At 39.5% G+C, this 14317-nt stretch overlaps 1 protein-coding gene across 6 annotated transcripts in view; it reads left to right on the forward strand.

Moving 5' to 3' along the window:
* USP15 (ubiquitin specific peptidase 15) overlaps positions 1–14317 on the forward strand; it is a 2212142-nt gene that overhangs the window by 1439260 nt on the left and 758565 nt on the right. For 5 of the 6 annotated variants that reach the window (XM_044088286.1, XM_044088282.1, XM_044088284.1 and 2 more), the window contains one exon: positions 9864–10052. The exons of the other annotated variant lie outside the window; for it this stretch is intronic. In XM_044088286.1, the coding sequence (XP_043944221.1) occupies positions 9864–10052 (189 nt within the window). The remainder of the gene's footprint in view (positions 1–9863; positions 10053–14317) is intronic. 6 annotated transcript variants of the gene reach the window in all.

Consider the following 14317-nt stretch of genomic DNA (forward strand, 5'->3'; position numbering starts at 1 on the left):
TTTCTCCAGTATCCACCACCACTCCTTGTCTTTGTGATAGTGCTGCTACCAGCTAGACCACATTGGCATACCAAAAAAACACTTATTGTTTCCCTTAATGTAACAATATCTTAAATATTTATGTGAGAGTAGTAGCTTGAAAAGTAACTTTTCGGCAGACATGGGTTCATAGATGAATACTAGGCTAACTGCACTGAAGGGCAAGTTTAAGCCTAGCCAATAACCCAAGGTCAGAATCAAACCTTGTATCTATGAGAAAAAGACCTTAATCATTATGCCAAACCCACCCATGAACCAACAGTTAATGTTATCAGATCATTACGCTTACCCTTAAGCTAGTAAACCACCAGCAAGAAATTGAATAATAAAATTCTTTACGTAAATTAAATGACATTAATAAATGCATTTGGTAAAGTCATATATAATAGCAGCTAAGAAGTGCACTAGGAAAATACAAAATGTGTTTACACAAGCAGATGATATAAAGAGCTTATCTGGCTCTATTGCTGCTAGTAGCTAAAGAAAGAAATTCAGTTATTACTTATTCAGAGCTAGAGGTTGAAACAGTAGTGTAATTCCACAGGCCATTTGAATCAGCTAAGCTTTTTCAGGCGGGGCACTCTATTGTTCACAGGCTAAAAGTTAGACAGCAATTTGACTGGTAGTTGCTTTTTCTCTACATGAGAGTTCAAGACAGTCATTCTCATTTTTATTGAAAAGTAAATGGTGCTTTTCTTCATCTAGATGTTCTTAGTGTTTCACTGTTGCAGTCATCATATTTGGGTTATCCCTGCCAGGGTAGTCCACAGTCGGCCCGAATACCAGAGGCTTAGTATTTCTGCATCGGTTGCTGTCACTTCAGGACTGACGTCAGGTCATCAGTAGTATAAAGTAAGGCAGCCGATGCCATTACATCAGTCTTTCTTGCCGAGGAGCCCAAAGCAGTTCGCACGAGTGCCAATCAACCGCTACCCGAGTTTCGTTTTCCGAACTGAAGTTGAAGTCATCTAAAGCTAAGTACCCCATTGGGGATCCTTTTTTGTTGCTCTAACCGATGTCAGAAAAAGTTAACAATTGTGTGGAAAGCAAATACCACACTGAGATTTTTTCTTACTGCCTCACTTGCTTAGCCCCAGACCACGGCGTCCCCCGCTTTCGCTTTTGTGCTTTGTTCAACTCCAGAACTATCTGTTGTTGAGCCCTTATTGTAGCTAGATATTTTCGCTTACAGTCCTCAAACTCCAGTATGGCTTCGGTAAACCATCCAACAGCAGATGATCTGAAAAAACGTAAAGATAGACGGAGACAGACCGCACAGGTCCAGACCTACCAACGACGCTTCCGTTAAGCTAGTCATCAGTTCTCCGGTCCTCAGTGAGGCACTTTCGCAGCCCCTGATGCCCGCTTCTGTGGATTCCCAGACCACTACAGAGACTCTTTCAGAGTCCGGTATGCCGCAAAACTCTTCATCGCCAAAGGATCCTGCAGTTGTCTCTACCTTGGATGGGTCCAGAGCCACTGAGCAGGCACTGGCTTCCGAGGGAGTACTTTCCACTACCGTTTCTCGACACAAACCAACAGCTTCTTTCACGTCTTCTGTTCTTTCAAAACACTACCGAGTTTATTAGGCCTAGGGTACAAACAACTAGTTGTGGGGTGTCCAGGTAATACATCCTTGACCTGCAGCAACATTATACAAAGCACTGCAAATGTGCATACATTTGGTAAGTAACTTTACTTTGTTTTGCCACATTTCACAGAAAGCAGTCAAATACCCTGTAGTGTTTACATTTTTTACATATTTCTAAGACTGTAATGTACCTGGAGATGAGGTTGGAGAAGTTTGGGGGTTACTTAGCATCTGATGGGTATGTTGCAGCACCAGGAACCAAAACAATAAGCATTTTCTATAATTTGTTTTATAAATAATTAACAGGAATTCATTTATACAGGTCCAGTAATTATAACAAATTGCTGACTAAATTAAAAAGAAAAATAGGAATAGACGTTGTTGCCATTACTGTCTGGCAGATGTAGCAACATGAAGAATTACTACTACAGAATGACAAATTTATTTGAGAAAAAAAGTGTAATTTTTTTTACAAAAGCAGTTGAAGGCTATAGTGAATTCATATATTATTTTATAAGTAGGTACTCTTATTGTGTTAACTTCCAGAAACCCAGTATACTCATAGGTCCAGTAAGATGCTTAATCCTTTGCTCTTTAGTGGTTTGGAGAAGGATGTTTAGTATCTGATTCTGACAGGAATTTCTTCCATCTTGTGAAGAATCAGAATTTGATATCTATTTATTTGAGACTGTCAAAGTTCTGGGTTATACACTTCATGCTCACCATTATTAATGTATGTGCTTTTGTAACAGCAAAAATCCACATGAACTTGGTGTATGATTCAGGTAGGGAATTTGAACTACTGATGTGGTTAACCTTTTATTAATGCTGCCTTGTGTTTAGTCTGAAGTTGATTAGTTTTCAGGTACTGGTTTTGGTAAATCTCTTCTCTCCCTTCAGTACTTAGGAATCCACATCTATTTAACTGTGGCTGCTCAACTCATTTTACTCTAGTTGGTCTTGTGATTTTTATTTTGTGATGGTAGATATTAGGATTAATTGTTCAGGTCTAACAGAATGTTGTCTCTTTCCGCTGAATCCTGATTATTAGCTACTGGCCCTTTATTTCATCCGAGTCAGGGTCATCAGTTCCTTCTAGCAGGGCATTTTTATTGCACTGTAAATAGATTCAAGTCAGTTAGCCTCCTGTCAGATGTAAAAGTATACTGTTTATATCGATACATGTATATTTAACTACAAAGATGTCATTTCACCCCTCTGTACATCTTCTGACATTGTGTTATATGAAGTATGAAAAAAAACTACAAACAGGACACCACAACACATTTTCATTTTAATGTCTGGATGTATAACCAATTTTGCATGGTGCTTTAAAGGTGATTTCCATTAATGGTATGGTTGCTTGAAGTCTAAAAACAGTATGTCTGATGAGCACTTTATTTACATTGAACATGATAGTATGGGGAATTCTATTAGCTTTATCGTGTGGTGTGTTCGTGTTAATTCACCTCAGGACATTTAATATCAGTTGCCAAAGTTATTGCATTTTAACTCCAATACTGTTTGTGTGCATTGCTTTATTGAATTGCCATCTAGATTCATTTTTAGGTCTGTTTTTATAACAACCAGCAAGTCTGCAAACTGTGATTATAGAAGAAATGCTTTACATTGTAAACATATACATATACAAGGTGTGCCAGCTTAATAGGTTATGAGATAAAAGGGAAACTGATTGGAAGTTAGGGGGGGGGGAGTATAGAAAGAGTAAATAAGCACATTTTTAGAGGAAATTTGCAATAGAAGTGAGGGTGCTTCAGAATGATCTGGTCAAAATAAAATTTGGGTAAATTTGATTTTTAAAAGATGTATTCTGTAAAAGCTGTTGTTTACTGATGCCTTAAATTCCTCTTTTCTTGTTTTGTTTTTGGTTTTTGTAAGTATTTATAATTACTTTGTCACTTTTGTCAGTTTTCCACTTATGATTTCCTGTTGAAATAATGTGTTTGTCATCCCATAGACTTAAGTCAGCCCAGAATTTTTAATGCATCTGCTTAAGTAATAAATTGATCTGATGTCTTTTCCATCCATTCCTCAAGTGATGGGTCTCCGATCCAATTTCATCTTGTTTTTCAAACTTAGGATCCATAGTTTAGGCTTCTCCCCTTATCCATAATTCCCTCCTGTCCTCAACATTACCTCAGATCTTGTTTGTCTCTCTGAGTTTCAACATGATCCATGGCCCAGGCTGTTTTCAGCTAAGTGTTTGCATTTTTTGCTATTTGAAATCTTTAGATATCCTTTCTTTGATGTAATATGCTAAAGTTCCTTCCCTTTCCCAGATATATCTGTGTAAAAAAAAGGCTTTTTTTTCTTTTCTAGGCTCCTTCGTGCCATCTGCACTTCCCTTTCTTATTAGTTTTTCCTAGTTATTTTTACCATTGTTGGTATTCTCTCCTTATTGAAACATTTTACACCAATCTCCTTTTTTTGGATTTATTATTATTTTTTTTGCCATTGCTTGTAATGTTTCTCTGTGCTTGTCATTTTCTCCTTACAGGGACTGTGTCAGATAAGCCTACAGGGGTTTAAGACATGTGGCTTGAAGCCACAAGAATGCCAAATTCTAACTCCCATTGAAAACTTGTATACTCTTTGGGGGCATCTCATTTAGAAGAAGATTGGTCTATTGCACAGCATTTGATCACTGGGCCACGATTGAATCGTGAAACAAACTGGTGCTCAAGGGTCTTATACCTTCTTGCTCCTCAAAATCTGCATCTGGAGCTTCACCATCTAGGGAAAAAACCTCAGGTAACATAAGGGGATAAAAGTGACTGGTCCAAATAAAAAGGGAAGGAGATGAGGAAATGATCCCCTGATTAGTCTGTCTTCATTTTATCTTCAGCTCAGATGGCAAAGACTTCCAAGCCTTCAGCTCTGACAAGTCTCTGGAATCCCATACAAGTATAGCCCAATACCTCCCCCCTTCTTTTCTGGAGCTGAAGTTTTCCCCAGATTCAGTGTCTCCTAGGTTGTGGGTCAACTTTTCTGCAAGAGAGATCCTCTCAGAGATCTTCAGGATCATCTTCCACATCTTCATCTTTGAGGTCCATCAAGTCTACCAGAAGCTTGACTGAAGCTGATGTGGATAGAATGATGAAAGTTCCCCAAGACGCAAATTCATCTGAGAGTTCTTACGTCACAGTCTCCAGTCAGATCCATGAGCTTTGGATCCTCTCCCTCACCTATGGCTACTTCTACCCCAATCCAACCTCTGGGTTCAAGGATGTTGTAGCAGAATTCTTCCAGACTGTCAGTGTCAAATGTGAAGTGGCAGACATTTTCGACTCAAGCATCATCTCTTATCCAGCAGCTTCAATTTCTTCAGAGCCAGAATGAAGCCAAAGCTTCGTCATCGAGTCTGGGGAAAGGGTTCAACTTTGAAACTGTCAAAGCCATCCCTTCCCCTTGGAGTATCATCATTAGATAGCACTGCTCCAGCTTTGGTCTCTGAGCAGAGTTGGGGCGGTACCCTTGGTCATACTGGTGTGGCAGTTTCTTAACTAACAGGAGTGATCTTGAACTCCCCCTCTGATTCTGCCTTTGAGGCAGTGGAGATGTCTGTTCTCTAGCCTTGGAGAGAGGTATTTTTTTACTTTTGGCTCCAGTGGTCAGTAACTGAAAGCCCTGGTTCCTGATCCTGCACAGTCTGTCCCATTGGGACAGCCAATTTACATTAGACTTGACACAGTCCTCATTCAGGAATTCCTTCTGTCTTCTGAGTAGTCTCCAGACCTTCCCACCACAGAGGCTCCTTAGAAGCATAAGTGTAAAAGGAGACACATTGATTCCCCCCAGGAGTCCTTGACAGAAGATATGGATTTTGATGAAGGGGAGGTGTCCCCTAGATCACTTCGAGTATGTTTCATTAAGGGAGATCCTCAAGCTTCTAGGGCAGAAAGGAAGTTGGTCTTCCAAAGCCCCTTTCCAAGAGGAATCCATGTTCCATGAGGCTTTTGGTTCCTGCTCACCTCCTCCATGTGTAGTTCCCCCAGCTGATGAGGTGCTGGATTTAATCTCTTGCCAGGCATGGAAGGAACCAGATGTCACACAGCCACTGCCCAGGAAACTGTACAAATATCTTGTTGCCCCTAAAGATTGCTCTCAGTAGATGAAAGGCCTGGCAGTGGATGCCATGGTATTGGTGGCAGCCACTAAGAAGGAGGCCTTTGGACAGATCTGGGAAGCATGTTTATGCTTCAGATACCTTTGCTTTAAGGTTGCTGAATTACTTGGTACACATGACTACATTCCAGAGAGACTTGGCCAAGGAGCTTTCCAAGACTGTTTCTGGGTCCGTGTTTCCGGAAGACAAGAAAACAGCAGATTCACAGCTGGCCACCCTTCAGTCCTTGAAGAATTCCTCATTGCATTTTGTATCCAGTGCAATGGAAGGTGTTTTAAGAGCCACAGTAGCAGGCATTGCAGCAAGGTGGAATGCCTGTTTTTACTGGTGTGACTTTGTGGAGCTTTTCAAGATGACATTTATCAACTATCTACTTGATAGCTTCGCTTTATTCTGCCCCCGGGCCTTCTCTAGAAGCCAGAAGGGGGTAAGAAAGTGCACTACACACACATCTCCTGAGCAAACTGCAGTTGTGCTACTATAATATAGCTAAGTTTGTCTCCAACATGCCAACTCGCACACATCATTGCCTGGCCATTAAATCTATAAACTGGTTTGAGTTCCCTCATTACCTACATTACTCCCAACTTACTCTCATCCACAAACTGCTAAATAATCCAAACTACTGCCCATCCCTTCAAACTGTAATACAAACGCACACCCCTACTTGACATCTTAGGTCCTCTAACAAACAACTCTTAACCATAACTAAACCCAACAAAAGAGCTGGATAATGTCTGTATTCCCATGCCATTGCCAAACATTGAAATGCGCTCCCTCTCTCTATTCCTCAACTAGACTCTTTAAAAACTTTTAAATTTGCACTAAAAAAACACTATCTCATTAACCTTTTCTGTTCTTGTAGCCATGATTAAACCACCTTAAATGTTTTGGCCACTACACTACAAATACTTTTACTAACTTAAAATAGTTGCAATTTACGCTATCTGTCTTCATATCCAATCTCTCTTGCTTTCTTTATTTCTATGGCTGAATAAACAGAATTGATTAAACAGTACTCTTACTTATGAGAATATACAAAGAGAATTACTAAAAATGTAACACACTGGGTTTATTTTCTTGTATTGTATATCTCTATAATATGTATTTGTCTGATAGAGCTACTTCAGTTTGTATTATGTAAAAACTTACTGGACTTTTAAAGTTAAGCTGATAGTATGTTAGAATTTTTGTGATTGTATGGAGATTTTTCTCCCTGGGCCTCCACAGAAAACGGGTCGTTGAGCCCAGTGCACTTTCCCGGTCAGCAAATGGCAAATAAGTAAATAACCATTTTAAGAAGCCTTGAGGGCTTTCTCAAGATTCATTTGGAAGTAGATCCTCTCCCAAGGCAGAAGAAGGTATTCTAGTGACAGACATCACCCTAGTGGCAGAGGAGGCCTGCAGAATCAAAGCTTCAGGGGTCCCTTCTCTGAGAGGCTTTTTCAAAACTCCAGAATGGTTGCCTAACTTCTGCATTCTGGAGGCATTCAAGGGGCTCTAGTCTCTGCACTCAGAAGCCTGGACATCCATCACCATATAATTTCCAGAAGTTAGTTCATCCCTTTTCTCTGCCCTACCCCCTGGTGAAAGAAACACCCCAAAATACTACCCTCTCAAAGAAAAGCAGCAGCTTTAGAAATAAAAAAGCTGCTTAACAAGTTAGTCATCTGAGAAGTTCCAGCAGGCCAGTAAGGTTTTAAAACTTATTCCAAATTCTTTAGTGCCAAAAAAGAACAGGTACCTAGGCTCAGTTTTGGACTTCATTCACTTGAGCCAATATGTCAAACACACAAAGCTGTGTATGGTCACAGTACAATCTTTCCTCCCCTTTCTGAGAAAAGATGACTAGGTGTGCTCAGTAGACCTTCAGAATGCATTCTACTACATCAAAATGGATATATGCTCCAGGAGGTTCCTTCTCTTCTGACTGGGAGTCTGTCATTTTCAGTTCAGAGCTCTGTCATTTGGTCCCACCACAGCAGCCCAGGTGTTCAAATGCATGGCAGTGGTTGTAGCTAATCTCTGACTGCAAGGGTTACAGGTCTTCTCTTTTCTAGTTGATTGGTTCCTTGCCGCTCCTACCACATCTCTGCTTGTCCTGGCCAGGAACTATTTGATTCAGCTGTACTCCATCCTGAAACTTAGTTAGCCAAGGCAGTTCACATTTCTCCCCAGTACATGTCCTGGAGTTCATATGAGCCCATTAGAACTTGACCACTCAAATTGCAAGATTACCGGAGAACAGGTTACTCACTGTAAGATGGCAGGCTCTGCAACTTCTTTCCTATCAGATGCTGCCTGCCAGATTACTCCTTCAACTTATATGATTGATGGCAGATCTCCCATCTCTTTGGTCCCCTTGACAGGGTTTTATATGAGAGTGCTGCAGTGGACAATGGTAGTCCAGTGGTCCATCAGATCCTAGCTCACAATGTTTCCATTTTGCAGAAATCCTGTAATTTGGTGGATTTTAGTCTCCATGTGTGATTCAAAGGTGTCTGTATGTCCCTCCCGCTTCCAAAGCCACAGTGAACACAGATGCTTCCCAGTAAGGGTGGAGGTGGGGCATTACCTGGGAAAGATGGTCCAATGCACATGGACGTCATTGGAAGCCAGTCATCACATCAGCGTCTTAAAGCTGAGGACATTCCTCATAGCATTGCAGGCCTTTCAAGATCCTTCCTCTGTCCAGACTGGCAACATGTCAGTAGCCTGGTACATTGACAAGCAAGGGGGGAACACACTTTCTAGTCCTTGTGTCGAGAAGCAATGAGAGTGTGGCAGTGAGTGCTGTCTTCCAGCTGCTTTCTAATAGCAATGTGCATACCAAGGAAGACTAGTATTCTAGCGTACAGGTTGAGCAAATCCATTCTACTGCCTCATGAATGGTCTCTCGATCCAGCAATGGCATCATAAATTTTTCATAATTGGGCCACCCATGCCAAATTCTTTTTGGTTCTCCTGTTAGTTTTCTAAATGTAGCTGGTTCTTTGCTCTGATCCCTTTGGATAGGGAGTCCTTAAGAGATGGTCTGATCTATGATTAACTTCACAAACCTCACTCAACCAAAGTGTTACTCTACCAGTTCTTGTCCCAAATTCTTCAAATAAAGGAGAATACATGCTTCATATATTAGATGTGATCAGACAATGATGTTTCTACCTTCATTGAACCAAACTTTTTAGAAAGTCAGATCATGTTCTAAAGCCAAGATGACCTTACTTAGACTACCAGTGTCAACAAGAGCTGCGTCCACTTCTTCAGCATTCTTTTCTAGACCCTCAGTTGATGACATTTGTGCTGCTGCTGCCTGGTGTAATGTTCATACCTTCATTTCCCATTACAAATTGGATTTGCTTTCCAGAGATAGTGTGGCTTTCAGTTCTGCCATCCTCAGGAACAGCCTTGCACGAGAATACTCCTGGAAATGAGTAGCTCACGACTCTATCCTGTCACTTGAGGAATGGATGGAAAGGATGACATCAGATACGAACGTTGTGCGCTTACCCCAATGATAGATCTGTGTTGTCTATTTCTGACCTTCCTCAACTTCCCTCCCTCCTTCCCCCTTTCCATCTCATGGAAAGTTTTCCTTTCTTTGGCTTCTGGTATTACTGTATGGGCTGCCATCGGTGCAGCACTATGTACTGTTGCAGCTCCAGTACAGATTTTCTTTGCTCTGTCATACTGTTTTATGATGATACATGTTTGTATTCATGCAGTGATTTTTGCAGGATTCGAGGGCAAACTTAATCTGAGGTAATGTTGAGGACTAGAAGGGATTATGGTTAAGGAAGGAGACTTAGCTATGGATCCTAAGTCTGAAAAAGTGGACGAGGTCAGATCCAAGATGCATCAGTTGAGGAAGGATGGAAATAGACAACACCGATCTGTTATGTTAAGTATATAACTTAATTTGTAATAAACCTGTAAGACAAAGCTTTAGTTGCTGTTTAAAAACATAACCTTACATTTAGCATTTATGTTTATTATATTTAATTAGTTTATGTATTTATTTTTTTAGAATTGTGAAAAATCACAAATCATTTTTGTTTTTTGTTTTTTTTTTGTTTGTTTTTGTAGATTTGAGATGCCAGTTAATAGGTTAGAAGACAATGACCAAGTGGTTATTCCTGTGTACCTAAGAGAACTGTATCGACAGACAACCTACAGCCATAGCAGTGGTTCTTTGTTTGGGTTGCCATTTCTAATAGCAGTGCCTCGAAACCTAACTGAAGAAAAACTTTATAACTTTTTATTGCGTAGAATGTGGTAAGAAAATTTTTTACACACTTTTTAGTATCTATTCTCTGTGAAGCACAGTACTTGAGTGATAACATTTGAGTGCTTATTTTTACCTCCTAAAATTAAATTTGAAGGCATTCTTAAGCAGAGAAAGCTTGTCTTTGTAGTCAGCACTTTGTTGGTGTAAAAGCCAGAAATAATAACACTTTATCTTCATTTCTTGAAGAATAAACTGGTAGTCATACATTGAGTAAAGGTGATAATACCTTGATGACAATGTAGAGGCTGTTAGTTAACCACATTCTCAAAGATTTCCATCATAGGTTTGCTTTCTATGGATTTGTGGATCACTACCTTTTTCTGAACACCAACTAGTACTGACTTCAAAGCACATCCTCTCATCTCTGTGCTTCAACTTAAACGAGGTGGGCTTGGGACTAAGCTGAACAAGGTCATGTTAAAGGTAAAAGTGCACAGAGTTAGGCAGGATAACAGAAGATGTGTGGCTCAAAGGCATTAAGATGACTTTGCAAATACAAAGATTGTTGCATTAAAGTTGAGTTTTTATAAAGAAGTATTGATTGCTGTTAGCGGTAGAAAAAAGATGAAGAAAGGTGGGTGAAGTGTAGATGTGAAACTACTGGAGGTTAAGGACTTGGGAGAAAGACGTACCATGGTTTTAGCTCTTCTTTATTAGAAGTAAGAAGCTTTGAGCAGACACAGATTTGATTGGGCTAAAGGAGTAAATGGGTTATGAGGATTCAGATTGCAATACCAAAGGGAGGCCAGGATGGAATGTATAAGCAATAGAGAGAGTTCAGGGTGATGGGAGAACTTCATTCTTTGTTGCCTTCTAAGTAGACTGTCCCATGTTGACCCTTTTCATCCATGACCCAGTTTACTCCTATGTACAATGCATTTTATTGAAATCACTTTTGCAGTACATAACAGAAATGTAGTTCAACAAACAAAGACATCTGTCATCACTGAGGAGTGATGTTTGCATTTCCTTAGTGTCATACCTTTAGCTACAATTTCTGACATTTGCATTCAGTTAAATTACATGTTTGTACCATTTCATAATCTTATTTTTGTGTTGTCTAGAAGCAAATATAAAATATTAAAATAGGAATGCACACTAAAATATTGATTGTAGTGAAATGTTAAAACTTCAGCACATATGTCTGTGTGTGTTATTTGCAAAAAAAATTACACTTTTACATAGGTCAGTACAAAACTGAGCATAACACATAACCAAGCAAATTGTATTAAAAGTCTGTCATCATCTTGTCTGGTTTAGCTATATAAATATCTGTTTGTATTGAGAACTGGAAGTTTTTGAATATGTAGAATGTGATTTGCACCTAGAAGTCCTTTGCAGGGTATGAATGTTCTTACATGTAAGTCGTTTAAGTTATAGGGGTTGGGAGGGTGGCCTAATGATTAAGGTGTTTGCCTTACAAACACAAGTTGCAGGATTTGAGTCTCACAAGGGATAATTGGCTAGGCTTAAAGTGGCTATCAAGGGCAGTTAGCTTAGTACTAATCTATGAACCTATGAATCTATATATTGTGTATTATGGGCCGTATGTGCATGTGTGTGGAAGGGATGAAGTTGCCTGCATTTCTACATGTTGCTGTTATGCTTACAGAAGCCTACTTTTTTGTTTGCATGGTTTCACATTTTTTTATGTTAAGTGGCAGTAAAGGCTAGACTTGGGTCTTCAGTAGTGAAGTTATTAACTACATTTTGCAGTTTGGTTGTAGATTTAGTGTAGCTATACTTTGTGGACTTTAAGCCAAGGTTTAATTTGATGGTGCATTTCTTGACTGGAAGATTGTTGGCTTTGATCTGTGATGCTCTTTTTTTGGGGAGGATGTCTTGATTTGAGTAGTGATGCTCTCTCTTGGAACAGATTCTTGATTTAAGCAGTGATGCTGTCTGTTTGGGGAAGGTGTCATGATTTGAGCAGTAATTTTCCATGTTTGGCACAGATATCATGAAAGTATAGCTTTTGTCTGTTTACATTTGAGGCATTGCTTGCCTTTTTTGAGTTACCCATATCTAGAACAAGTTGATATTTCACATTCCTTTTGTGCGTTTGTCCCCTAAATTATGAGGTTGAGCTTAGGTATACCCTCAAGTATTTATGCTTTATGCAGTATTTATGCTTTATGCAGTATTCTGTTCATGTGGGACTTTAAAGTCTTTTGAGGATTTCTGATAAGACTCATTTTATGTTGGGTCTGTTCACAATTTTGGGTCTTAAGTTGTGATTAAGTAGTAATATTTAATATGTCCTTTTTCTGTGCCATTGTAATGGCTGAGGCATTGAGGGATCTGTGTCAGTTTATTGTGTCATCATCTTAAAGTGCATTGACTGTATTATCAAAAACTAATGAGGGAGATGTTGCAAGCAGTAGTTGTATGTGAGGTGAGAGTGCAAGAAGACAAAAGAACAAAGAACTTAAATAGGTATACCTCTCAACTGTACAGATTTCCACAGAATGTCCAGAATTTTGCCCCATATTTTTGGTTTGTTCCTCATAAAATTGGTGTTTTTCTGGAAAATCGTTGAGGATTGAAGTAACTAAATATTGACAGGTATTTGAGTTGCAGGTTTTGTACCCTTGGGAAAATGGATACCAATACAAAACCTTTTTATTATTTCAACTTTCTAAGCTTATAAAGCAGTATTTAAAATTATCCATATTTTTAGGCCTTTGTTCTCCCCATTATTTTTGTCTTTGTCCAGACTTCTTGTGCTAAGAGGTTGAAAGGTTTGTAAAATAGGTAAGATTGTGGATAATGTCCAACCAGTCGTTGATCAACTAGACACTGATCCTGATAACACCGATGATAATGTTACTTATGCATGCATAGTTGCACTACTACAAGGTGACACTATAATCAGACTGACTATGAGACCTGTGACAGACTTAGTGTAATAGTTGCAGCTTTAACTGGTCTAACACTTTAGTCACTGGGACATCAAAATACAAATTCTTAATTTTATTTTCTGGTATCCGTGAATTCAAGAAAAAAAAAACACTAAACCTGTTGATTTGTACTGGCGCATTGTAACAGATAACATTCATATAGTATTTATTGAAATCCTGCTTCCTTCAATGGTAAATGTTAATGAATTCATAGAGATCCAGTTGAGCTGCAACTGATGGAGTTGTCACTGTTTAAATTCTGTTACATTCATAGCGCCCATATTTACAACATGAGAAGATCTTGTTAATGAGCCCTCCATTTTCTGTACTGATTGACATCATCTGGATTACAGGTATCGAAAGAGCCTGACCAGTAAATTCAGATATTTCTTGATTATTCTTTGGGTGGAAATTCCACTAAGAAATGATCAATGTCCTAAGATCAGATGTAATAACCTTTTAAAGTTCTGCTGTACAAACACTTGCCAACTGGATACCAAAAAATGTATGTCGTTAAGATATTGATTAAACTAAGCAGTAGTAAACTAATTGTAACAGAGTGGTGAGATACATCAGAACTGTGCATGTCTGCTTTCACAGAGTAGCATGCAATAGCTCGTGAAATTTTGTTCAGAACACACTCACAGATAGAGTGATATTTAGTAGTGACCACTATGCAATTCCGGTGTTGGAAATATTCAGCATTCACTGCTGTATAGTGGTACAAATTGTAATATGCTGTAAGGCCTTGAATGTAAATTCACAGCAAGCATATAGTCTTTAGTTTTTTATTTTTTTCACCCACAGGACCTCCTCTAATGGATCCTCTACCTACACCCAGTTGTCTAATTTGTTTCAAAGGGGCAGGAGCAAGGTATTCTCAGGCTAGCTGTGAGCACTATGTTTCATTCATTCCTGCTGGCAATTCCCAATCAGCCCTTCTTTCCTTGTTAAGAGTCAGGTGACAAATTGATCCAGCTTGCTGTTCTTGCAGAATGGTCTACTCTGTCCTCCTGGGGGAACCCCCTCACCTCTCAGCAGCTATTCCGAGCTGTACTGTTGTCTTTCAAGGGAAGCTGTGCTTCTGCATGCCGAGATTCCCTCTGCATATGAGTGGAAATTCAGTGAGACAGCGCAGGCTTGGTAGGCTCAAACTCTGCCTTGTGTAACACATACAGCTACTACTAGGTGTCACCCATGAGGCAATACCAAACTGCCTCCCTCAGTCTCTCTCTCTCTCCCCACTCCCAGGATGCTGTTTAAAGCAACAAGGAGCCAGTTTTATTAGCTAAGGCTGCCTCAGGTGACAGACAGCTGATTGAAAGTGAAAGAGTAAAGAACTGTAAGTCTTG

This window comes from Protopterus annectens, chromosome 11.part0 (assembly GCF_019279795.1).
Source record: "Protopterus annectens isolate FY-2018-M chromosome 11.part0, PAN1.0, whole genome shotgun sequence".
In the NCBI taxonomy this organism is placed as follows: Eukaryota; Metazoa; Chordata; order Ceratodontiformes; family Protopteridae; genus Protopterus; species Protopterus annectens.